At 45.7% G+C, this 27,098-nt stretch overlaps 1 protein-coding gene and 1 long non-coding RNA gene across 5 annotated transcripts in view; one reads left to right on the top strand and one right to left on the bottom strand.

Annotated features, from left to right (window-relative positions):
- Positions 1–27,098, bottom strand: part of NRK (Nik related kinase) — a 137,945-nt gene that overhangs the window by 45,812 nt on the left and 65,035 nt on the right. For 3 of the 4 annotated variants that reach the window (XM_053374685.1, XM_053374688.1, XM_053374689.1), the window contains 9 exons: positions 24,848–24,979; positions 24,014–24,081; positions 23,163–23,278; positions 22,559–22,632; positions 20,444–20,568; positions 17,506–17,599; positions 6,347–6,526; positions 2,333–2,462; positions 14–172 (listed from right to left, as the gene is read on the bottom strand). In XM_053374685.1, the coding sequence (XP_053230660.1) occupies positions 14–172; positions 2,333–2,462; positions 6,347–6,526; positions 17,506–17,599; positions 20,444–20,568; positions 22,559–22,632; positions 23,163–23,278; positions 24,014–24,081; positions 24,848–24,979 (1,078 nt within the window). The remainder of the gene's footprint in view (positions 1–13; positions 173–2,332; positions 2,463–6,346; positions 6,527–17,505; positions 17,600–20,443; positions 20,569–22,558; positions 22,633–23,162; positions 23,279–24,013; positions 24,082–24,847; positions 24,980–27,098) is intronic. The other variant, XM_053374687.1, reaches the window with a different exon arrangement.
- On the top strand, positions 12,089–12,724 carry LOC128406881 (uncharacterized). The gene is made up of 2 exons (XR_008328648.1): positions 12,089–12,387; positions 12,681–12,724. It is a non-coding gene; the product is annotated as an uncharacterized LOC128406881 (long non-coding RNA).

The following is a 27,098-nucleotide window of genomic DNA, read 5'->3' as shown; positions in this document are numbered from 1 at the left end:
TAAACCTTCTTACCCCACAACGCAGAACACAAGATCTCAGAGTTGAACTTCTTTTTGTATTTGCGGATTTCTGGGCTGTCACTCTGTGGGCGGATATTGGTGGGGTTCACGTTGACAACGGAGCCTTTCCTTGCGTTTTGCCTGCTGGTGGGCTCTGGTTTCACACTGGATGCTGGGGAAGAGAAGCAGAGGGTTTTTATAAAATGATTGTTATGTTTTCTTGCACAACACATGGCTTGTGAGGCAACTGTGCCCCACACTCTAAGTGTGCCCCTCATGAAAGCAGGATTTCTAATCTCTTTTTGAATGACATCTAATATGTCACATCCACAATATACATTTAATGCACATTACTTCCCCCAAGGCATCCAGGAAGCCACAGCTTTGTGAGAGAGCATTTGCTTTAAATTTATGGTGTGGATGTGACCTAAGGGCCAGACTGCAAGTGATGCTATTCATTTGCATTTAATGTGCACATTTTAAAAATACAAATAGCAACTACTGGAAGGAGCCTGATAATGTTTAGGATCAGAGCAGGTGGGGTACAGGGAGTTTTGTCAGTCTTGACAAAAAACATTCCTTTGAAGCAACTATTTGCATGGTATTCCCTATGCAATGACATCCCATATTGGCACCAGTAAATGTGACAGACCAGTGTATTCCGCCCAAAGAACAAAGAATTATCTAAGTAAATAAGGTGCTTGCCTGCTGGGAGAAGGTCACTGCAGTCCGCCTTCTACCAGGCAAATTTGCAGGTAACAGAAAACCACACATAATGGTTTACTATTCGTGGTTCACTTGAATAAACCATGAATGGGAAGCCAAAACCGAAGTTTGGCTTGGAGCGGAGGTGGATTAGAGTAGTGCGACCAGTTCTGCCGCACTGGGCACTGGGCCTAGGGAGTTCTCCGGGGTGTTGCAACTATGATGTAGTGAATTGAGCAGAACAGTAGGCAGGAGGTGGAGGGGGCACCAAATTTTGGCCTTGCACAGGGTGATGCATAAATTTGAAAGACCCAAGTCCACCCTTGCTTGGAGTGGAGCAAGCCATGATCCTTATAAGGCTAAGACAGGGATTTGGATGGGTGACTATGTCAATTTCAGTTTCTCCCAGTTTCTCATCTTTCTAATCTTAAGTTCCAGTTCTCTACATTTCCACATCAGTTTGTGATTTAAAAGACAACATTTCAGTTTAGTCCTGATATACACCTTTTTGTATGCATTTTTGCCTAATGTACATATTTTTCTCAAAGCAATTTCCACCATATGTAGTGCCTTTTTGTATGTCCTTTTCACTAATATATGCATTTATATGCACACTTTTGTTGTTCATATGTGTATTTTTGTACACATTGCTTGACTGGAGTCCTGGTTTGTAAAATTTGGAGAAGGGCACATTATGAAGGATGTCTGTGCTTTGGTTCATGCATCGTTTCAGAAAGTGCAAATTAGGTAAGTTCATCTTTAGATGTGCAACCAAACTCAATTTCTCCCTTATCCCTACTCAGGAATTGCGGTTTGTTCCACTAGTGCCAGGGGAGAAGCAAAGTAAGAGTCACCTGATTATGGAAAACCATTGCGCGTCATTTACAAGCGAATGCTACTACCATTGAGGACTAGCTCCCTGCCATGCAGGTAGCGCTGACCCAGGGCACCAGCATAGGTCAGCCAAGGCTGAACACCTGGATAAGTGGAAAGCCAGGAACAGGCTATCTCCGTCACCTGTATGTCCCCCTGGACTCCAGCACGGGCACAACCCCCTCTCAGGGGTTGACCAAACCATCGAGTCACTGGATTCTTTTAATGGAATACCCTTCACATAGGGATGGTGAGAGCGTTCTCCCATCCCTATCACTTGAACCAGAGCCTATTTGCAATCTTACAAGTTGTGACGATTTGCTAAGCGGCAGGCGAAACCCAAATGGCAACAGCCAATCAGCCAAGTAGGGGAAATTCCTGCCGTGCCCCTGTCCCAATGACAGATGACACATGATGGCATAGTAAGGTCAAGCGCAAAGCCCTAAAAGTAGGGAGAGGTGGGCGGGTGTTCCGAATGCATGCGCCGAAAGAGAAAGTTCTGGGTCATGTGCATGGGCATAAATAGGTCCCTCAATCCATTTGGACTGCGCCCCATTGGCCAGATTACACCCAGCAATGAGGGACCTGCCAATCGGGTGTTGTGGCTGACCAATCTTACTCACGCACAACAAAGGTGGTCAGTCTCCAGGTCTCTCCGCCACACATGCCCTCTTTAAGGGAGGACACTATTCCCTTCCTCCCCCCCAAAAGAGGCAAATATGGCATGTTCTGCAATTAAAGCAACTGTACTCACGAGAACCACAGTTTGGTCCAGTTGGACTTGAAGGAGGTGACATTTGTAGAAGCCGAGGATCTATGAATGATGTGAATGATGTCGTAGATGAGGAACTATTTTTTGAGGGAGTGTTGTTAGTGCTCGGTGCCTAAAATGGGAAAAAAATTTAAGATGAAACAAAGGAACTTAATCACAACTGACTGCATTGATGGTGCTACATGTATACTATACGGTGACCTTTCCCAGCCTTGGACCCCCAGATGCTGTTGGACTACAACTCCCATCATTCTTAAGACAGCAGAACTGGCAGTCAGGGATGATGGGAGTTGTAGTCCAACAAGATCTGGAGGCCCAGGGTTGGGACAGGCTGCTGTCTCTGGGATGGATGGTTCTACTTCAACACCCTCCTTAAAAAAACCCCAAACGAAACTAAAACCTTGCTTTGAAAGTGATACCACAACTTAATTACAGTGGTACCTCGGTTTACGAACTTAATCTGTTCCGGAAGTCCGTTCTTAAACTGAAGCTGCGCTTTCCCTAATGAGGTCTCCCACTGCCGGTGCCCTTCCACCATTTGGATTCCGTTCCTAGACTGAGGTAAAGTTCATAGACTTCTGGTTTTGTGGAAGTTCAAAACCCAAATAGTTGGTAAACAGGGCTGTTCGTAAACCGAGGTACCACTGCAGAGCTTATGCACGTTGCATTCTACTGGGTTGCTGCACTAAGGTACCCTGCGGCCAATGCTACTAGAAAGCCACCTAGGCTGTGAAGAAGAAAGTGTGGTAGTATGGGAAGGAGCAGTAGATCTGACCAGAGTCCTAGTTGAGTGGACTTCCGGGTTAGCGCCATCGGCGAAATGGCGGAGTTCCTCCGACCGGAGGAACTGTCTCCGTGGAAACTGGGTCTACCCGCCGCGGCGAAGGTGGGGACCCGCTAGAAATCCCAGGTGGAAGAAGCCTGGGAATGTGGGGTTCGGCAGAGCACCAGGAGCGCCTCCCCTATTCGCGGGGAACCCCATTTTGGGGCTCCGGAGCGAAGGAGGGTGATCGGCACGGTGCTGCGAACTGACTGCTATTTTCACGGAGGGAAGCCGCATTGCCATTGCCGGAGAGCGCTGACTTTTTCCTGTCGACAATTGGATTCTAAACAAGTACCCGTGAGTAGAAACGGAAAATTGGATCAAGAAATATTTTAATTTGGCACCGAAGCGGGAAGGTTCAAAACAGGAAGTCCGCCTTCCGCTTTCTGTAAATAGACTGAAGCAAAAATCTTGTAAGCTAATAGCCTGGAAAGTCGCTTTACAAAGGTCGAAATTTCCTTCATTTATAACCATTAAAACCCCCTTGGAAGCAGGAGAAAAGGGGGGGGGGTTAAACTGTTCAAGCCTGCTGGAGAGGGAGTAAAGGAAAATAAGTTTCCACCGTCTCAAACCTAGCAAGAAAAAAGAGAAACAAATTGATTCCACTGCTGCCTGTTTGCATTCTAAAGAAACAAAATATTTGAAAACTGAAAGTAACTTTCTTTTGTTGGACATGATTTAAAAAGATGGACACAAATAGAAATTGTATCCTCTAGAGAGAGCTTGTCAAATTGTTGCTGCAGTTTACTTGGGGATTTCACAGCTGCGAGATTAACATCGTGGGACCAGACTGTGACCTTGAATAAAAATGTGTTTGGAAGAAGTCCTGGTGCTTGCTTTTTGCAAGACAAGTGCTTTGCTGGAGCAGTTGCATGAGAAGGTGGATTTGATGAATGAGAAGTTGGATTTGATGACTAGTGAATGTGGACAAATAGGGAATATTGACATAGAAATTATACAGGGACCAATCCAGGAAACTGGTTCGACTGGGCAAATGCAAGGGCAGATAATAATGGAGGAAGCTACGGTGCTACATCAAGCAACACAAATGGTGAGACCCGAGGCCTGCAGGAGTATAAGCCGCTGTTTTGGAAGAATGAACTTGAATTAGGCCTGAAGGAATCTGGAGCTGAGGAGGATCTCAACTTTGGAGAGATTTTAAAATATGCTGTTAAAGATCTTTTGGATTATATTGATGACTGTGGGGAGTGGGACTGTGGGGAATGGGCTGGTTTGACGTGGGGAGATGGACATGAGTATGGATGGAAATTCCCCGGAGACCTACTCCCTAAGGAGAAAGGAAAGAAACTAAGAAAGAGACCAACAAAAGACAAGGAAAAGTGCAAGCATAAACAAGAAGAAAAAGATCTGCAGAAGAGGCATGGAAGAGACTTAAGAGCCTCGGATATCAGACTACCAGGTTGATGGACTAGATGGAATTGAATAATAAGGACTGACACAACCCGAGACCAGGAAGAAGGGACGTTGGATGAAAACTGGAAGAGTCTATAAAGAAAAAATTTTATTTTGGGAATTAGTGTAAAATTAATGAATATTAGGGAGAATGTTGGAATGAAATTGTCTGGCTTTAGCAGAAATGATATAAGGATAAATAAGTATTAAGTTTTAAAGTTTTAAGGTATTTTACGGTATTTTGTGCTAAGATAAGGTTAAGGTATTTTATGGTAAGATAAGGTTAAATAAAGTAAGGTAAATTGAACATCAGAATATGGTGAAAGATGGATAGGATGTATAGAGTTAATTAATTGGTTATAAGATAAAATGTAGAAAGGATTTGCTGAAACAATGACTGAATCAGGATACAAAAAAGGGAGGTGTGAGGAAGTCAGGGAAATAGGCAGATGAAAGATAGGATATGGAATGACTGATTTGTTTTTAACTATTTTTATTTTTATTTTTCTGTATTTTGTATCTTTTTGTCTTCTTTTTTTCTTCTTTTTTTCTTTTTTTATATTTTTGTATTTCCTCTGAAATTTTAATAAATATTATTATAAAAAAAACACACAGAGTCCTAGTTGAGTGAGTAGTAGAGTCTGGCCCACTGCTCTGAAACCCCTTCCAGACATCCAGTAAGACTGGATACTTATCAGGGCTCTGGAATGGAAGGTGTGCAGAAGTTCCAGCTGGGGTAGCTCTGTTGGTAGAGCATGTGGCTTTTAATCTCAAGGTGATGGGTTCAAGCCCCATGTTGGGCAAATAGATTCCTGCATTTAGACTAGATGATCATTGTGGTGCTTCCTAACTCTACATTTCAGTGATTCTCTGATTCTAGAAGGTGGAAGTGGATCTAACTATTAGAAATCTGGATGATTAGAAGTGGATTGTACTCTAAAGCTTCATTGGAAAGGAAAACAAAAACAAAGGGTAAATAAATCTAGTTCTTTCACATCTATAAAAATTATACAGCAATAACATGTGTTGGGCAGGTTATTTCTCTTCACCACTACACAGACACCCATGATTCACCATTAAATCTCCCTTCCAAAACAGCTGAAAGGAGAAGACTGAAGTAAATGAACATAAATGCTTTCCTTTAATTTGGAACTTATAACAACCTCAAGTAACTGGCACAGCCTCCCTGCAGATCCATAGCAATGCAGACCAAAACTTCTGGCAAGATGCAATGGAATGCTAATGGCCAATATCTATCACCCCCCAGGATAAAACAGAGTTACTACAGGGCTTCAAAATATATGACATTTTAGACACTGCTGGACATCTAAAACTAACAACAACATCAACAACTCAATAGTCACGTTGTGCGACATGCTCACATAACTTGCGCAGCATGTGCATAATATGCCAGGCGACATGCGCAAATGATGTCAGCAAGTCATGTGGAATATACACACAGCATGAGCATGTTGCAAGGCGGTGACGTCAGCACATTGGTGGTGCTAGTCCCCCTCAATCACAGGGTCAAGCCAGCGCAACTGTCCTGAGATAAGAATTTTTGCACACAACTTCTCCTATTACACATTTTTGCAAGGCATTTCCCCTAGTAGTTTTGTATGTTATTTTCATTACAATGTGCATTTTTTGTTTGTATACTTTTTTGATTGGAGAACTGCATCATATAATTCAGAGAAGTTTGAATCTCAAAAGAAGGACTGCATTTCAGTTTGTTTATTGTCATAATATGTGACATTTACCTTGTTGGGAATAGCCTGGCTCTGAGGTTCCGGAAAGTGGTTCTGAGCAACTTTCAGCTGGTTTGCTGAACAATTCGAAACCTGGCTCTGTTGCAACAGGTCTGGGAGAAGATAGTTTTGGTTGCTCATGCCCCAGAATCGTTCCTGAGAACTGCAGCTGAGCTTTCCTGCAACACAACCCTGCACACAACGACAACTTTTTAAGAGCTGTTCTGTGACCAAAGTCAAGCTATTCCCCCCTCCCTTCCTCCCAGCATGGAGCGCTGCTCACTTGCGGTAACACTTATGGTAACAAATGCTGGTGAATGTTGGAAGTCCAAATCTCTGTAGTACATCACAGCTAATGAAAATCAGATTATGGCAGGAATGTCAGCGCATCAGGAAAAAATGTAATAAAATAAAATGACACTGGAAATGGGATTCTCATGGATGGGAGCTGCTTAAAGGACACTAGTAATGCTCCATGTTTATACAGTGAAGTTCATCTTCAAAGCACTTCGCAAATGATATCTAATCCATCCTCTCAGGCCCCCATGACACAGAGCCAAAGACGCATTAGCATTCCAGCAGCAGGGGTAATGAGGTGGAGTCTCTTTAAGAAGCCAGCATCAAAACTAGAAGAAGGGTGAATTTCAGAGATTGCTTCACCTTGCAAGTGCGCCTCTTATGATCTTCTACTAGGGAAGCTCTACCCACAACCCCTTTCTTCCAGATGAAGCCAGAAAGGACCTTTTTATTTGGCAGTGGTGCTGAGGTTTGGTAAAGGTAAAGGGACCCCTGACCATTTGGCTAACCAACAATAAATAACAATGACATGATAGAGCATCACAAATGCAACATGAAGCAGACAACATTAATCTTATGTACAGGATTAGTCTCCATGAGGCTGAGCCTCAGTGCTGGGAGAACGGCTGAGTTTTGCTTCACTTTCAAAGCGTCTCTACTTATCCCTACATTCCAAGCAGAGATCTTTGTTTAAAAACAAATTCTTAGTCAGTTTTGTAATAAATCGGCTTACAACCGTGATTCATGAAGCCGGTTCCTCCACTGAGAATATATGTGCTAAAGGTGGGGCAGAAAAGACAGGGTAGGACCACAACCAGCAACTGGAATACTGGAAGATGCTGTTTTCAACAAGAAAAAAGGAAAGGAGCAGAAGTGGAAACCAGACCTGAAGTCCTACCCTCTGATCTGAAAACCCAGGTCCTTGGTTCCAGATGGTAGGAGTGGGTGGGCTCACTATTGGGGGTTTTCCTGCATAGAATTGGTTAAAAATACATTTCACTGCCAATGTGTTTAGCACTGCAACATGTGAGCAGATTTGAAGGCTCAGTCCTAGCTGATTTATTATCCTGACATAAATTTGGGAGTATTGCAGAGTCTTTTGGTCTCAGGATTGATCCTGCTGATGGCTTCACTCACTGCCGTTTGTTTATTTGAAATACTCAAAATCTTTCCACAACTGCTCAAGATAGCTCACAGTATCTATTTAAGACCATTTCATTCAGCAAAGACAAACCTAAAGCTGAAAACATTTTTTTTAAAAAAACTTTAAAAGAACATAAAGTTGTACCTTGGATCTTAAACGCCTTGCGACTCGAACGTTTTGGCTCCCAACCCCAGAAGTGAGTGTTCTGGTTTGCGAACATTCTTTGGAAGCCGAATGTCCAATGCAGAGCTGGATTTAGGTTTGATGAGGCCCTAAGCTACTGAAGGTAATGGGGCCCTTTATATGTCCAGCTGTCCTTTGTCAACAACAAATTGCCACTGTTTTTTGTGTTGAATATATGCTACATGGTAATTTATGGACCTCATAGGTATCTAAAGCCGTTTGCACATAACAAATAGGAGCCTGCAGAACACAAAACACTCTTGCTGTATTTTGTTTTTTATCTTCTATTTTGGAAATGTACATCCAGGGGAGGCAGCCAACTTTTGGAGCAATATTTTATCCCCCCTGCTCTGTGAAGTCATCCTCTTAGAAGCACTTGAGCTTCCCATTCCTGGTTCCTAGGAAATTGGGGGAAGTCAGCTGCAGGTTCTCCTCTCTGTTCTAAAAAGCAGGTGTCTTCCCCCAAAGGATCCTGGGAATTGTAGTTTGTTAGGGCTTCTGGGATTTGTAGGTCTGTGAGGAGGAGGAGGAGGAGGAGGAGGAGGAGGAGAAAAAGAAGAGTTTGGATTTGATATCCTACCTTTCACTCCCCTTAACGAGTCTCAAAGTGGCTAACATTCTCCTTTCCCTTCCTCCCACACAACAAACACTCTGTGAGGTGAGTGGGGCTGAGAGACTTCAGAGAAGTGTGACTGGCCCAAGGTCACCCAGCAGCTGCATGTGGAGGAGTGGGGAATCGAACCCGGTTCACCAGATTACGAGTCCACCGCTCTTAAGCACTACACCACACTGGCCTCTCTGAGAGGGAATCTGCAATGCCCAGGATCATTTGGGGGATGTCATGTGCTTTAAATGCTCACTGGATGCACTTTAAATCAGAGGATCCTAGAATTGTCGATTTGCGAGGGACCCCGAGGGTCATCTAGTCCAACCCCCTGCAATGCAGGAATCTCAGCTCAAGAACCCATGGCAGATGGCCGTCCAAGCTCTGCTGAAAAACCTCCAAGGAAGGAGAGTCTTACCGCCTTCCGAGGGATTTCCTCCCACTGTCAAACAGCTCTTGCTGTCAGAAAGTTCTTCCTGGAGTTGGAATCTCCTTTCTGGTCACTTGAAGCCATGGCTTCAGGTCCTGAGGGCCTCTGGAGCAGGAGAAAACAAGCTTCCTTCCTGTGACGCCCTTGAGATATTGACAGGGCTCTCATATCCATGTACGGAGGGACAGGGAGCAAAACATCTCTCTCTCCCCTTTCCCCACCCCATGCAGAATGGCAAGGGGTCTGTGCATCCGGCAGGTAAGAAGGTGGTGGGAGTGTGGAGCCCAGCCAGGGGCTGGCAGTGGACAGGATCCTTGCACTGCCGGGGGTTGGACTAGATGAACCTTGGCATCCCTTCCAACTCGACCATGCTAAGATTCTCTCAAGCAGCTGAAGGAACGGGTGGGGGAGCAAGATGCAGAAGGGGAGGCACAACCACACACCCCAACAGCCCCCTCTAGCCTGACCCACGGTGGCCTCATCCCAGCACACTTTGACCCCCCTGGTTTTAGCTGCCGGACAACCCAGCAGCCTGGCCCCTATTTGCCCGCTGGTGTCACAAAGTGCTGCTTTGCAAGCAAGCCTTATAGTGCCCTGCAAGATGACAGTGAGAGTTGGTAGAGAAAGATGGATTCTCAAGGTAGGAGGCCTGGAGGAGATGAGTGGCAATATTATTATTGTGAGGTGATGCTATTACAATTCCAAAGGGAATGTCAAGCAGGGAGGGAGGGGGAAGAGAGAGAGTGGAATTCTGGTAGAGACGGAAGATGGAAGGAGGCTTGGAAAGGGAGTTTGAAGGGGGGGCAGGTGAGAGTCGGTTGAGAGCGGTTGGTTCTAGAAGGGGCACGAGGGGGGGGGCTGAAGCTGAGCTGGACTTAGAAGCAGCAGCACGGCCGCCATCGCTCTGAGCATGTGGCCATTCAGTGCTGAAAAAATGGGGTCTCTCCCAACTTGGAGGCAAGAGGATTTTCTTAACTGAGGTGAGCCATGGAGCCAGGGCTTGGCTTGTACAGAAATAGTACCTTAGGTTAAGAACTTTGCTTCAGGATGAGGACAGAAATTGGGCAGTGGCAGTGGGAGGCCCCATTAGCTAAAGTGGTACCTCAGGTCAAGAACAGTTTCAGGTTAAGAACAGACCTCCACAACAAATTAAGTTCTTAACCCGAGGTACCACGGTACTGCTAAAACCCAGATGCCTCACCTCCCCCTCCAAGCTTCACAGAACTGGGCTATGCCTGATTATCGTCTCCCAAAGCAACTTCTTGTTGTTTAGTCATTTAGTCATGTCCGCCTCTTCGTGACCCCATGGATGCCAGGCACTCCTATCTTCCACTGCCTCCCGTGGTTTGGTCAAACTCATGTTGGTAGCTTCGAGAACACTGTCCCACCATCTCATCCTTTGTCGTCCCCTTCTCCTTGTGCCCTCCATCTTTCCCACCACCAGGGTCTTTTCCAGGGAGTCTTCTCTTCTCATGAGGTGGCCAAAGTACTGGAGCCTCAGCTTCAGGATCTGTCCTTCCAGTGAGCACTCAGGGCTGATTTCCTTAAGAATGGATAGGTTTGATCTTCTTGCAGACTCAAGAGTCTCCTCCAGCACCATAATTCAAAAGCATCAATTCTTTGGCGATCAGCCTTCTTTATAGTCCAGCTCTCATTTCCATACATCACTACTGGGAAAACCATAGCTTTAACTATACGGACCTTTGTCGGCAAGGTGATGTCTCTGCTTTCTAAGATGCTGTCCAGGTTTGTCATTGCTTTTCTCCCAAGAAGCAGGCGTCTTTTAATTTCGTGGCTGCTGTCACCATCTGCAGTGATCATGAAGCCCAAGAAAGTCTCTCACTACCGCCATTTCTTCCCCTTCTTGCATTTCCTTCTCATTGGAATGATTTTTATTTTTGTTTTCGTTCTCGGTCCACATACGGCTTAAGCCTGCCTTGTAGAATTTTAAGCATAACTTTGCTAGCGTGTGAAATGAGTGCAATTGTGCGGTAGGGGCTGTGTTGGGGGTTGCAGTCCCGTATCGCCCCAGCCCCTCACCCCCTCCTTCCAAGCCAGGGGTCAGGCGCCCAGGCAGGAGCAGGTTGGCAGCCTGTGGTGATGTGGGCATGGGCAGCCTGGCAGGGGTGCTTCTTCTGCCCCCCTAGAGAATACAATGTCCTTCTTCCTTTGCAGGGCCGTGGTTTGGGGAACCAGGAGCAGCCCAGTAGTGCAGGGAAACCCAGCAAAATCCGGAGGTATGTTGTGACCTTGTGTGGCAGGGGAAGGGTTTCCCAGTGATCTTGGGGGTGGAGGAGGAAGGCCTGATTTAGAGATCCCTATAGTTTTATGGAGAGGGTTTCTCTGTGGTCCAAGCAGGGCCCTAGCTAGGGGGTGATGAGGTGGGCCCCCGCCAGGGGCACAGGTGAGGGGTGGGGCACAAAATTGGCTCATAAATATGTCTAAATATATAGATGATAATAATAAATATTATCATCTATATATTTATCTGGTTCCAAATCCTCAAAGCAATCTGACTAACAGAGCTTGTTTCTTCCTTAGGCGAGAGGCCCGCCAGAATGAGGGGAGGGGGAAGGCTCCCACTTCAGGTAAGTGGAAATGCCAACTGAGTGCCCCATATATTAGGAATGTTTCCTTCCCGTGTCCCCCCTCCCTCATGCGCCAGACTGGTGCTGTCATCTGGGATCCAGGCGCTTGCTGATTCCTCCATTTCCTTTGCAGGGAGGGAGCCTTTCCCCAACGTCTACTTCATTCTGGCGAAATCCCTGGAGGACTGGCAAACGTGGCAAACATCAGGTACTGGGACAGAAGGAAGGGGCCCTTGTGGAAATTCTTTTGGGGGGTCATCAAAAATGGGGCAGTAGTTTTTCATCTGCCTCAGCCCCTTCTCATCAGATGCTTCCTGCTTCCTCCACAGGACCACGCCTCCAGGGATGAGGCTCCAGCGCCTGCTCCCGGGACGAAGAACAACAGGCCATCATGGCAGTTCCCGGCCCCTGATCCTCGCCTGCCTCACCCTCCATCTGTTCACCGTGCAGGCATGGCTCCTTCCCGGCCGTACTTGGTGCAGACAAGGTTCCCCCCATCAATAACACCTCAAGAGTTATTCCGGAGCCGGGGGAGACTTTGGCTGCTGCCTCTGTGCCAGGCTGGTCGGGACGGAGCCCAGACGCCTGCACGGAGGAGTTCAGGGTGGGGCAGCTTATAAGATCAGGTAGGATGAAACACCCCCTTCCCAGGTCCCCACCCTCCTGTCCCAGACTGGGGCTCGCGTGGCTGGGAGCCAGGCATCGGCTGATGTCTCCCTTTGTTTTGCAGCAAGGAGAAGGTTCAGCCTGGGAGCCGCCGCATCCCAGGAGGGACTGGAGCTGAGACAACGGCCTCTCGCCTCACAGGTAAGGGGACAGGGGGATTTCATTGCTTTGCCGCTCTATGCTTTGCCGCTCACGATTTGCGTGTTTGGGGGTGCGGGCAGGGGGCGCATCGGAATGTCACCCCCCTTCAGGATGGCACTTGGGGCAGCCGCCCCCTGCCCGCCATTGGGACGCCCCTGGCCACAAACAGGATTCGAGCCCAAGAGCCCTCTGCTCACCTGGGACTTCCTGCAACGGCTTCTTGAAGCCCCGTCCTTGGTCGTTTGGTCTGTGACAGACCATTCACACATTCAGGGATTCCTTCTTTCTTGCAGGGTATGGCTTCTGCACCACTGTGGCTGCTGTTGAAGCCCCCTCCTCACAAATAAAATAGGTAAGAGGAAGAAGGGAGAATTTGCATGGAGCGGGGAGAACACCCTGCTCCAGACTTCCAGACCAACTCTCTGACTTAAAACCAAGGCGTTCCTACAAGAGCCAGTATCAAAATAACATGGAAGCAGTACAGAAATGGATAAGGCGGAGCTATAGCTGATAAGGAATGCAGTGCTCAAGGTTTGGGCAAAGGAGGACAGACCTGGGATAAAATGAGTCTTCTTCTCCCACAGGCCACGTCATGTATGCTCTCTGAAGACTCTCTGAAGAAAGCAAGTAGTGCTGATAACTCTCTATCTGTTTCTCCTATAGGAAATATTCCACCTGAAAAGATTTTTTGAGGTTTTTTCTTGGAAAATGTACAACTAGACCACGAGTCAAACCAAAACCACATGTCTTGTATGAAGTTGATGTCTATATTAAAAGTGTTCTCTTGTGGCTGACAAAGAGTCCTGTCTTGGTTGTCACTGTGCATTTTGCAAAACTGATTTGTAGGCAGAAGCTTCATGCCAGTGTTTGAAATTAGCCAGGCGCATTTTGCACCTGCCTGTTGGCCACTGGTGATTCTTTAATGGCCAAAGGCCTCGGCAAAGAAACATGTAATGATGGTGCCAAGGTGAGCCTCTGGGGAGACTCCCCCGAGCTGTCAAAATGAAGGAAGAAGGGGGGAAGACCGCTGGCAAAGCAGCACAGCTCGCCCTCTTATCCTGATGGCTTGGGGTAGACTTGGGAGTTGCGGGCGGGCGGCGTGCCAAATGTTGCCCCCCCTCAGTCTGTGCGTGTGGCTACGCTTGAAGATGTGCTGCTGCTCATGAGGCAAGGGCGGGACATGGGCGGGGAGAGCCTGGCCTATCGCCGGGAAGGGGACGCGTCGCAATGCAGCTCAACCCTGCTCTGTTCCACAGGCAGTGTTGAGTTGCACCCCACTGTTTATCAGCTCCATCTGGTACGCAGGATGAGACCCTCCCTGCCTGTAGTGGTGCATGCCAAGGTGGTGCATGCTCTGGTTATCTCCTGCTTGGACTACTGCCATGCGCTCCATGTGGGGCTACCTTTGAAGGTGACCCGGAAACTACAACTAATCCAGAATGTGGCAGCTAGACTGGGGACTAGGAGCGGCTGCTGAGACCATATAACACCGGTCCTGAAAGACCTACATTGGCTTCCAGGCTTCTGTCTATACACAGAGACTCCATCAGCGTGTCTGCTCTCTTTGAGTGGCTTAGTCATGCTGGCCACATGACCCGGAAGCTGTACGCCGGCTCCCTCGGACAATAAAGCGAGATGAGCGCTGCAAGCCCAGAGTCAGCCACGACTGGACCTAATGGTCAGGAGTCCCTAATAATAATAATAATAATAATAATAATAATAATATGGCGGGACCTGTGGCAGGCCTTGCAGGGTAGGCCCCAGTGAGCCTCCCCATGGCCCCCAAAGTTGGGCAGAACCCTGTGTGGGTGCATGAGCACAAATGCGGTGCCAATTGCACAGCTGGTAGGTAATTAACCTACTGCCACCTGTGAGGATGTACAATGTGCAAGCTTATTTTAATTAAAAAGCCCTTTTTTAAAATTAAGATGTGCAATAGGAGCAGGCCTCTTCTTATGTTCTGAACTCCAATGCTCTGCCACATGGATTGTTTATGGCGAGTGCATGCCATGAAATGACTGGCTATGGACCTGGCTGCCAGTAGGTGATCTCTGACCTCTTCCAGTCCTCTGGTCCCATGACAGCTGGAATGCTCCAGATGCCTGTGAAAGCTGCAGTGTTTGAATGGCTGACAGTTCTGAGAAGGATGAGGCTCCCATTAAGAACCAAGATGGATGCTGATAGCCTTTGTGCAGCCGTTCCCCCTCTAAGCTCTGCTGAAGCAATAACCCACAGAGATGTATTTTATGGCTGGCACCAAAGATAGAAACCAGTCTTCTGTGTGGTTTGCTACAAGAGATAAACAATGGACTGGAGCTAAGCATCTGCGGGTGCCAGCCTGTATGTTTGCAGGCAAACCGTGAATCTTAAGTAGGAACAGCCTGATGTTTCAAAAGCCAAATCGCTAATTGGAAAATGTGGAAAAGAGAAGGAGGCCAGGAAGCATTTTGCCTCCTGCTTAGCATTAAGAAACCACAAAAGTAAAACATGAATTGCAATTCTTTCTCTCTTACGAGTTCTGCAAACCTTCTTACAGATTCAGCTCTTGGAATAGGAGCAGGGAGGAGGAGGAGGAAGAAGAAGAAAGGGAAGAAGGTTTGTATGCCTTCTCCTCTCCTCACACTCTTGCCATACTCCCAACTCTGCTTCAATGCACTGGTGCCTTTTGAAGGCTTGGGCAATCTTCACACACCCCGACTTTAGGACCTATCTACATCACAGCCAAATTGGCTTAATAGCCATTCTTGAAACCCTGGAAATTGTAGACCTGTGATGGGGAAGGAAAGTATCACTAACCAAATTCTCGGCATGCCGACCAAGCTCCAATCCTACAATTCTTTGAGGAGATAATACAATCCCCTTAAATTTACAAAGTAGGTACAAACTCAGCATTGTGGGGTCTATAACCTATCATCAAATGTTGCAGAGCCACCTCGCTCTCAAACAACGGCTAAACAGAAGAGCAAGCTTAAGTGATAGTTACAGAGGAGGGCTGGTTTCTTGACAACCACAGAACTTGTTTCAGAAACTGGTGCTTCTAGAAGAATTGAGATCTTCTGCAATAAGTGGTTATGACCTCGGTCACATCCACAGCATACATTTAGACCATGGGTGGGGAACTTCCCCCCCCCCTCCACAGGCCAAATTTGACAGGTGAGTGAGGCCACACACCTGCCTGTCACCTGATGTCACTAATAATGTCAGGGGGTGGGGTGCTTTGAAGTCCTGGAGTCAGACTCTGGATTTCACCACAAGGGGAGGATGTAAGTCTGGTTGAAAAGGCCTCAGTCTGCTTCCAGCAGACTGGGACTTCCTGGAACAAGTTGCTCACTTGGACTTATCTGTGGTCTTACAACTTCTGACCCGCCTTGCCTTCTTTTCCATGGGACCCAGAATCGGCCTCACCCTCCATGGGAACACAACAATGGCATTCTGCTGGCTGGCAAATTCCTATTTATATAGGTCTGTGGGCTTAATACTTTCCTAGGTTGTCTTGTAGGGATTCACCTTAACTGGCTGCTGCTCTGTTTTCATTGGAACATCATCTGCCTCTGAGACTCTTAAGCACAGGATCATGGGTTTGAGTCCCATGTTGGGCAAAAAGATTTCTGCATTGCAGGGGGTTGGACTAGATGACTGTAGTGGTCCCTTCCAACTCTACAATTCTATGAATTTTTAAAATACCTTTTCAACCTGATTACTCCAGTTTTCACAAGTCAGGGATGAGAACACATTTCAGCCTGAGGGATACACTTCCTTTTGAGCATCTTTCTGAGGGCCATTGGTGTGAGGGGCCAGAGTCAAAAGCGAGTGGAGGAACAGACGTACAGTACACTAGGCTAGTTTCTATACATGCTCACACAAGGTTTAAAGCAGCTCCATTTTAAATTCAGGATGCTTTGCTGTGCCATGGAAGTGTAAATGAAGCATTGATCTAATAGACATTTAATCTGGTTTAATAACCTTTCATAATTCCCTCCCTTAACCTGATTACTCTAATTCTCATAAAATGTAAGGATAAAATATGGCTAGCACGTTTAGCACGTTCATTCCAAAGTATGAGTAATTAGGGGTAGAATCCAAATGTACAGACTAGCATGCAGAAAACTGGAAGTACAGTGGACGCTCGGGTTGCGAACGTGATCCATGCGGGAAGCACGTTCGCAACCTGCAGTGTCCGCAACCCGCAGCACCACGTCTGCACACACGTGGGTTGTGATCCGGTGCTTCTGCGCATGCACAAAGCACGATTTAGCGCTTCTGCGCATGTGCAAGCACTGAAACCAGGAAGTAACCCTTTCCGGTACTTCCGGGTTTGGTGCAGTGCGCAACCCGAAATCACGCAACCCAAAGCGTCTGTAACCCGAGGTATGACTGTATCAGTTCCTGCTTTCCAGCCAATGAGGACAGCAACTGCAAATTATTATGGGATGCAAAGCTCACCTGGAACATTAGGGGTCAGTAGAAACTACATGGGAGACTGTGGGACTTTAGAATGGGTCAAATGAAGTCATCAATTTGTCTTGGGTCAGCCACTATCTTTCTGCCTTAATACTTTCCCAGGGCCAGTTTCTATAGCACTCCATCCATGTATGATGTTTGCAAAGGGTAATATTAGCAATATTACCACAGAAGATGGCAGGATCCCCAAGGGCGTGCTCTATGGGGTGCTGGATTCAGGCACCAGGTCCGTTGGCAGACCGACTCTGCATGACAAAGATGTCTGCAAATGTGACATTAAAGCTGGCAACATCAACCCCGCCATGTGGGAATCCCTTGCGGATGAACACAGTGCCTGGAGACAGAAAAGTTGTGCAGCCCTAGTAGTGACCAGAGGAGGAATGACCACTGCGAGGAGCGAAGGGGGAAGAAACACCATGGCACATCTGCACAACCAGATGCCTTCATTTGCCCCAGCTGCAACAAAACATATCTCTCCTGTATCAGTGTCTACAGCTACTGTGCAGATGCTATGACCTTCTGACAGTTTGACTTCACCCTCCATTGTCTCCAAAGACAGATGGATGCCAACCAGCATGGCTGCAATATTAGCAATCAGAATTTGATCTCTCTACTATGCACAGAGGGATGCCCCTTTGAAATGGGGGGTTGAATTACCTTCTGATCCACTACAGAACTCTGAGGGTTCGGTTCAGTCTCGTCTGGAACTCTTGCCCTTGAGAAACCCATCACTCCATTGCTGGGTAGTTGCCTAGTTAACAAATGCCAGTTTAGTGAACAGAGATTGGGTAGGGCAGGCAAGAAAGAAAGGAAGGAAGGAAGGAAGGAAGGAAGGAAGGAAGGAAGGAAGAAAGGAAAACTCAAAAGGAAAAATCCACATGTATTCTAAACAAAAATAAAATAAAGTTACTCAATAGGAACAAGTGCCTTTCTTTCTTTCTTTCTTTCTTTCTTTCTTTCTTTCTTTCTTTCTTTCTTTCCATACAGCACCAAGCATATCACATTTTACTTTTAAAATTTTATTGATGTATACAAATATTTGTATACCACTATTCACAATAAAAAAAAAATCAAATATCAAATATCTTCTCAGAGTAGACATACTGAAAGACATGGCTAACTTAGGTTGGATACAACCACTAGGTTAAAAAGTGCAATATGAATCGCCTCTGATCTTGGATGGTTGAGATGTGAAATCAGATATCGAGGGCTTCCTGAGTCCCATGGAGTTTGGAGGGGCTCTGCCTGCTTTCAAACAATCATGGCAATTTGGGCAGCGATAATGGCAGTTAAACAGGATTTGCTCCAAAGATATACAGTCCTATCAACCAAAAGTGGCTTTCAAAAGGAACTGGAACAATGTTCTTATCTTTTGTTTCTCTTGGTCCAGGGGTGGGAAACTGGATCCAGAAAGATGTGACTACTGACTTTTCAATCACCTGGCATCATAGGGCGTCAGGTGAATAAGACTTTGGAAGGAAGAATTGGGAATGTACTCAAAGCTGCTTCTGAATTATTCCATGAACCCCAGCTTTTGTTTACATTGGGGATGCAAAGGAAGAAACTTTACAGCTGTGGGCTTGAATTCAAGCTCGGGCTGCAAAGATTCCCACTGAAAATGGGGCATTGGTCTCAGCATGAATTTAAACCCAGCACTGACTGCAAACACAGCCTTCTGCAGGAGGTCTCGAGTGGAAACAGTCCCACTGAGGCTGGCATTCAGTGCCAAATTTAAAAGGCACCATAAGCAAGCTCTGCTTGCCGAAGTAGAACCATGAACATGCTTTAAGGTTCCCAATTGCTTCCCTTTGCATTTGTGGAGCAAGTGTGGGACAGGTGGGTTTGGCCAGAGGAAAAACAAGACTGTGAGCCAAATCAGGACCCTTAGCAAGCTGATCCCATGGTGGGGAAGCGGAATCTAGCATTTAACTTAAATGGCAAAAGACACTGGTGGTGTTATCAATTGCAACTGACACACATGCTTTCAAATCTCTGGCTGCAATATGTATGAACATGGTTATAAAAGGATAAGTCCTTCCATGTTTGTTGCTGGGAAGTGTTTGTTTACCATGTACCACAGATGGTGTCACTCATTCTTTCACCATTTCAGTTGTGAACAGGCATTTTACTGGGAAGCACAAATATATGGATTGTTTCTTCCTGGGGTTTCTAGTTTTTTGATGCAGCACACCGAGACCAACAGTCATGTGAAAATTGTGCTAGGAATGAATGTTGGTGGTCAGTGTTGACAGACGGTATGTGAATAAAAGTCACACGGACCCTCCTGGTATGATATAACACCTTGTCTTTGCAGGAACACTAAACTGAAAGAACTAGAAGCCTTTAGACTGGAATAGGGCACATTGGAACTACAATACCTTGCAGAGGTATGCCCCTGGTATGCCCCACGGAGGACCTTAAGGTCCACAAATGACAGCATTTTGGAGGTCCCAGGTCGCAAGGTGGTTAGATTGGTCTCAACTAGGGCCAGGGCCTTTTCAGTACTGGCCCCGACTTGGTGGAACGCTCTGTCACAAGAGACTAGGGCCCTGTGGGACTTGACATCTTTCCGCAGGGCCTGCAAGACAGAGCTGTTCTGCCTGGCCTTTGGTTTGGGCTCAGTCTGACCCTTATGTTTTTCCCTCCCCTTACGGTTTTGATCTATGGGCTACTTTTAAAATGAGGCTGCATTTTAAATTGCATTTTAACCTGTATTTTAAATTGGTCCCCCCCCCATTATGTTTTTATTTTACTGGTGTTAGCTGCCCTGTGCCCGGCTCTGGCCAGGGGGGCAGGGTATAAATAATAATAATAATAATAATAATAATAATAATAATAATAATAATAATAATAATAATTATTATTACAACAAGTGCATCTTAACTACCCTCCTTAACTACCCAATTTTTATGGAAGTTTGTTCTCCTAGTGCAATATGAGACTAACTCCAACCAACCATTATGGAGATAGTTCATATCTTTTTTTTTCATGCTCCAGGGGTATATAATAAATGAAATTAAAATTATAAGAGTGCATTAACTTCTGGTTGATGCATTAAATGTATTATTTGTCTATATAAAGGGTCTGGTCCCACCAGTGGATGAGTTAAGTATACATATTCTAACTGTTGCTCCAGTAGCAATATCCAATAACCTTAAAAAATCATGGGCGCTTACCGTATGTTGTAAACCCCGGGCTGAATATAAAGGGTGTTGGGGTTTGCATATAAGGTAAAATTAAGCAACATGGTCAGAATGAGGGAAGGCAGGCAACTTGATAATTTTTTAAATTAAAAATAGATTCTTTAAAAAATGCATAGGTGAAACAAGATGTAAGAAAATACCTGCCCATTTGTACTGCTGGAAACACAATATGAAAGAGTATTTTTTAATGAAGTCTCTGACCTTTTGCTGGATTATGGAAGTGTGTTTGTGTTTATGTTTTTATACATACTGTATGCGTATAAACACCTGTGGGATGTTTCTTTATGCTTCATGCTTGCATTATGCTCTGATACAACAATGGGGGGAGATGGAAAATCTAACTAATCTTCAATTTATAATGCATGGACAGAGGAAAGAGTAGGAAAGCCAACCGTATCTGATTGCCATCGCTGTCATCGTCGTCACTGCTGCACACCTCATCACTGGAGGATGAATATTCTGATGATTTCTGGAGCAAGTTGCCGCCATCTCTCCCCTTGCCAAAAAAGGGTGGACTCTGGGGGGAAAAGAAGAACTTGATTGATTGCTTCTGTCCACACTGGAACTCACATCATATGAGGAGCCCAGTTTAATTTTTCTTTCAGGTTGTCCTAGAATAAGGGCGATCATTCTAGAATTATACTGCAACCTTCCTCAACCTGATGCCGTCTTAATTGGGCTACAATTCCCACCAGCAAGAGCACCATGTTGGGGAGGGCTGCCATAGTGGAACCAGATGCTTCTCAGGGATTAATCCACTCAGGAGGAAGTTTTGAACCCAGGACAGAAAACTCCACTGGATTCAGTGGAGAGCTAAATTAAGATTAAGCTTCTCGCTGAAGAGTTAAGATTAAGTTAAGATTAAGCTTCTCGCTGAAACCTGGAGAGTGAGAGGGGTCGGTGCGCACCGACCCCTCTCGCTCTCCAGGCTTCAGGGATAGCCACCTGAAGCCGGGAGAACAAGACAGAGTGGCTTCAGCAGAGAGGGAGAGCTGCGCAGCGCCCCTTCAGCGAAACGGGGGGAGAAGTGGAAGGAGCTCCGTTTCTCCTGCTGCTTCGCTGAAGGGGCACTGAGCAGAGAGGGGGAGAATTTTTTTCTCTTGTTCTCCCCCTCTAAAACAAGGTGCGTCCTATGGTCAGGTGCATCCTATAGAGCGAAAAATACGGTATTTGTTTAAAACTCAGCTTGTGGCAATCATGTATAAATAGCTTGTGCCTCCCCGGTTTTTAAACAAAATGAATGCACAGGTTAGGTTAGCCAAACCATCACTCTTCCCACTGCTTATCACCCCAGTGCCTTCCCCACACCCCTGTTGTCCCCCCTCCCAGACAGGTTCCCTTACAATACTAGAGGCCACCAAGGCAGAGGGAATAATATTGGGCTGCAGGGAGGTCAGCTATGAAGAGCTTGGCACCTTATTTGCTCAAAAAACATCAATACCTAGTTGCCCCAACCCCTGCTTTATAGGCGATTGGAGAAGATCCATATTTAAACAAATAGGTCTGTTGCTTCCATGTGTAAGATAAAGGTAAAGGGACCCCTGACCATTAGGTCCAGTCGTGGCCGACTCTGGGGTTGCGGCGCTCATCTCACTTTACTGGCCGGGGGAGCCAGTGTACAGATTCCGGGTCATGTGGCCAGCATGAATAAGTCGCTTCTGGTGAACCAGAGCAGCATACGGAAATGCCGTTTACCTTCCCACTGGACTGGTACCTATTTATCTACTTGCACTTTGACATGCTTTCAAACTGCTAGGTGGGCAGGAGCAGGGACTGAACAACGGGAGCTCACCCCGTCGGGGGGATCTGAACCGCCAACCTTCTGATCGGCAAGTCCTAGGCTCTGTGGTTTAACCCACAGCTCTACCTGTGTCCCCTTCCATGTGTAGGGTGACCCTAAATTAAAATGGCACAATGGTAGAGAGCATGCTTTGCATTATCAAGTGCCTGGGTTCAATCCTTGGCATCTCCAGGAGGGTCTGGGAAACTCTGGTGACCTGGTGCCAATAATCATAGACACTACAGAGCTAACTTGGTGTAAGGCAGCTCCACACATCCACATGACTGGCTTCGTCTAGAAGGGGAGAGTGGCTAATTCTTATCAAGATATTTATTTTAAGCACATAGCTCAAAGGTTCCCTTGTCTACAATCCTCTCTTTGAAGATAATTTGTCACTGCAGCAATAAAAATAAAATCTAATTTGCTCTGCATGGTAGTCGAAGCCTCATGATCTAAATCTTGGAATATTCAAAACACCAACTGAGAGGCAAAAAAAACCACAAATGAAGTATGCTGCTTGCTTTTGATCTGTGTTACACACTTACACACACACCACACACACACACACTGCCCCATTGACTTATCTATTAAAAAGACAAAAAAAGCCCCCATACAATCAATTAAGGGTGTGTTTTACTTTAAAGGGCAACAAACACAATCCTCAGAAGGAGATGAAGAAGAATTGCAATAGCTGAAAAATATGCTTACAGTAAAAAATAAAACCTACTGAAATATGAAACTGATGAGATGCATTTCCAGGTTTCATGTACGACTGGTGGTGGCTGTTTAGCCGGGATGACCCTGGGTGTCCCAAAAAGAAAATTTCAGAGAGAGAGAGAGAGAGATATTAGTTCATCAATCATATCAAACATGTAAATAAGAGGATCCAATCTCAAGGCATGCAAGGGAGGGCTGGCTCAATGGCCACTGCTGCATCTTGTGAGAGCTGAGTCGGTTGTTTGACTATTCACTGTGTGAAGAAGTGCTTCATTTTGTCCCTTAACAGTCACTTTCATTGGCTCGCCCCAAGTTCTGGTATCACAAAAGTACTTTCTCCATAGCATAATTTTATACACCTTTATCATGTCCTCCCTTACACATTTCCACCACCACCCCATACTAGAAAGAAATAGCAGGTTGCTGAAACTATATATAGAACTATATATTTTAAAAATCCCAAAGAAGAAAACCTGTATCAACAAACAAGAGGCGCTTAGCAAAATTATATTATGAATAGAATGGCCTTGCTATCATACCCTGTCCCACTGGGAATGGAAGTGCCTCACAATAATTGCTTGTGTGGACAGAGAAAAGTGTGACCTGTGGATTACCTGAAGCCGATCGCTTGTTCTGATGAGATGCCGACTCCCTTTGTCTGCTGCTGCTGGAGTTGCAGCAGCTGTTGTTGGTTTTCGTTGCAGGTCCCCCCAGGGATGGTTGCTGTGTGCTGTAGAGAACAAAGACCAGAAAATTGTGGGGGGGGGGGAGCAACAACAGACGATGAGAACTCCCACTGCACATTGTTCCAGGGTCTCAAAGCCACTTCTAAAAACAGCCCAACCAATGCTCACAATATCCTTAGGTGGTAGCTATTATAATATCCAGGTGGAAACTTAGCATTCCTGGAATGACATTCACATTTAAAATATGCAACAATATTAGGGACACTTCCCCACTCCCCAGATATGGAAATAGGCCTCTTGGGGACATGTAATGTTTGACTCAAATATTAGATGAGCTTCATGACCCTTCAATTCTTCTCTGGCTTGGATTGCAATCTGAGTTGGGGGGGGGAGGGAATCCACTTCTCTCTTCCACCTACCCAGTCCCTATCAAAATCCTCTCAACTCTTTCTGTCTCTATCAAGTGGTTTAGGGACACTGATGTTTTCTACCTCTCCCACTCCCACTAGCAGCTACCATTATTGGATCAGCAGCAACACCTGTGCACAAGGGTGGAGCAATGTAGGAGGCTTATCCATGCATTTATTTATTTAAAGGATCACTGGGGAGTGATCAGGTGGGATGGCCTCAGAAAGCAAAGCAGAATGCCTGTTATGCCATACTGTTCCCTGATTATTTGGGGGAAATGGCTCATAGGTGGCATCTGCCTGCTACACTGCAATGAATTTGTACAGATGTATATCAAAGTAAGTTTAAGGAGGAATCACCAAGGAGCTTACCTTGATGGGTAACTCTGGTTACCAAGATGATCTCTGGTATAAATTTTTGAGGTTGTCCTTTCAGGAACCTTAAGGATCAAAGCAAATATGCCTGTTTACTGTTCTTATATACACACATGCTTAAAACAGTGCATAGCCACCTGCCTATAGTCAGTATAGGCACAGAGTATTAAAAATGTAGCCCATCACAATCATTTTACTGATATTCAGAAAACCTAGTCCCCAAGACCCAAACGGAAAATATGTGAGCAATGTGTGGTTTTATTTAAAAGGGAAAAGGGGGGGGGGAAGCACAGGGACTTCTAGTGGGCAATGAGTAGGAATTCAAGGTTCCATAAGAAGATCTCAACTGGATCAAACCAAAGGACCATCTGTCCCAACAACCCATTCTCATAGTCACAAGCCTCATGCCTATGGTAATCCTACAAACAGGCTTGTCCCTTGCCTTGGCTAGTGTACAAAAAGTAAACTACATAGAATAAGCAAATCACCTTCATGAACTTTAGAATCCTACTATTTCTTCATATAGAACAGTTTTGGCCAACCAGTGGTCCTCAAGATGTTGCTGGGTGACAACGGAGATGATTAATTTGGTTTATTGCCCACCCTTCAGCATACAATCCCAGGGAAAGTCACAACAAATGAAAATTCAGTTCCCATAATCTCTGACCATTGGTCATGTTGGCTGGGGCTGATGGGAGCTGGAGTCTAGCAACATTTGGAAGGTCACAGGTTAGCCACAGCTGACAAAGGACTGGGTTTACTTGGGAACAGAAGTTTTATATTTTTAAACTCTTATTAAATCTATGGACAATCCAAATAATTTCCCAATACCTTTGGAGGTTGCTCTTCACTTTGACATATACTCCAGAAGACATCGTCCTGACTGGGGCCCGCTGGGGTGCCAGCCACATCAGACAATGAACTGCTGTGATACATATCTCGACTGGCCCGTAGGTTTTCACTCTTCAAACAAACAAAACATACATCAAGTTCATTTGTCATGGGTTGCACCCAAATAGTTTTTACTCAGTGTAGACCGAATGATGGCCCAGCATCAACCAGAGCACCAAAGGTCCCCCATCCCTGAGGGGGTTACTTTCAGGGCAGGCACCAGGGTTTGGAAGAAACTCAGCAGGATGTAGTCTAGCGTGCCTTGCTAGCTAAGAATCTGAGTGGAAGACCTCCTTAGTCAAGAAGGTTGTGTTGGAGGTTCCCTGAAATGCAGTACAGTATAATGCCTGATTGGTTGTGGCTTTTTTTAATCATTGTGGGTTTAAAAACAACCATGGCCACCATCTCACCAAAACAAGGGTTTCAGGAAAATAAAAATGGTAGCCGGGAGTGCCAATACCTCAGGGACCAGAATGCAGGGTTCAAGCAATAGTAGGTGTTCTCATCGTTGGAAGGCTCTGGCATTTACTAAACCAACGTTCATGATTGTACTGTGGCTGATTTAGACAAAAAGCTCCGCATGATGGGGGAGATTTGAAAGAAAAGAGCTTCACGTTGGTGTTCTGGAGGCAGCTCAGTTCTTAGAGCCAGAACATGCCTTCTTTGCCAGTGTTTTTGCACCGACTGACTTGAGAAGGTAAACCTTTCCTTATTGGGCTTTCTCCGCTTTGTACATTGGTGTAGTTGGGGAGATTTGGGCAGGTGCAATTTGTCACAAACTTCAACTGCTGAAATCTCTCACTTATGCTTAACCATTAATAGGTAAAGGATGGAGTTTTGACAGAGCAAATACAGCATTTTGCAGAGCAATACTCTAAGGTTGTTTCTGATAGTTTAGGGACAAAGCAAGCCCAGAGCAGGCCTGGATAGCTTGCAGGCAGCAATACATTGCTCAAACTGAGGAAATGGGCCATAGCTGAAGGCTTTATGGAGCTGGTAAGACTCTTATTAACCACTTTAAACCACCTTATAACTAGGGATGGGAGAGGAAATTAGATACAGATCACAATGAAAGGTGAATCCACTTAATTCACACTTGGTAGGGGGGGAATATGAGAAACAAAACCCAGCCATATTTCAAAAGTCACAGCTATCTGAATTTTTCAACCCAGTTCTCCAGTTCTACAAAAATGCATGAAATGTCCATAAAAATGTGCACTGAAAATAACAGGAAAAAAGCAATGTATTAGAGGAGATTGCCTTGCCAAATTGTGTATTATGCAAAATTGCACACAAACACAAATATTAGGAAGAATTTGCAGTAAAATGATAATGAATTTTTATGACTTTCTTTTTTAATCACAAACTGATATGTGGAGAACTGAACTTAATGCTGGAGAAAACGAAACTGAAATTGCCTGATTTCATGGGTCATAGCACCCATGAAAACGTTTGACTGGTGCCACTGGGCAGGCACCCTAGGAAGAAAGTTATGGTGCAAAATGTGGAGGTACCTTCTAAGTGATTTCATGAAATGTGAGCGAGTGTGATTTGGTTTCCTTGTATATTTTTTCCTCTCATAATAGCACCTCTCTCTGTGTGTAATGAATATTGTGTGATCCCCACAGTCAGGGATACTGGGGTGTAGCTTACTTTCCAAGGTAAGCATAAGGCTGTTGTTGGTAGCTTCTCTCTGACTTTTGGGTTATGCCACTCCCCACTCTACGGCAGCCATTTTGTGACTGGCACCACCAACACTTTCTCAAAATTCAAAATGTGTCCTCTGGTCCGAGAGGGTTGGTGACCCCTGGTCTAAGCACAACAGAGGACAGGTCAGCAGATGTGGTGACACTGAAAATATGGTGCTTGAGACTGCCTGCCAGAGTCCAACAGTGAGAAAGCAACCTCCTTACCTGTCAGGGACTGGGCAGAGGAGGACTGGTGGAGACCACCTCCCAATCCTGACCCTTCCAGGGAGGAGGAAGAGGAAGAGAGTATAGATTTACAACAGGGGTTTGAGGGAGGTCGCAGTGCAGAGGCAGATGAGGGGACAAGCTGGGAAATCATGGGAGAGTTGGAAGAACACTCAGATGACAAGTTGTCATTAGAAAGCATTTCAAACCCTCCATCTCCCAGAACGCCTTAAAGTAGGAGAGCAAAGAGCTCAAAGACAGAGGGCACTTAGGAGCAC

The sequence above is a fragment of the Podarcis raffonei genome, chromosome Z (genome assembly GCF_027172205.1).
Source record: "Podarcis raffonei isolate rPodRaf1 chromosome Z, rPodRaf1.pri, whole genome shotgun sequence".
Classification (NCBI taxonomy): Eukaryota; Metazoa; Chordata; class Lepidosauria; order Squamata; family Lacertidae; genus Podarcis; species Podarcis raffonei.
The sequence above is the reverse complement of the archived record's forward strand: the minus strand, read 5'-3'. Positions and strand labels throughout refer to the sequence as shown.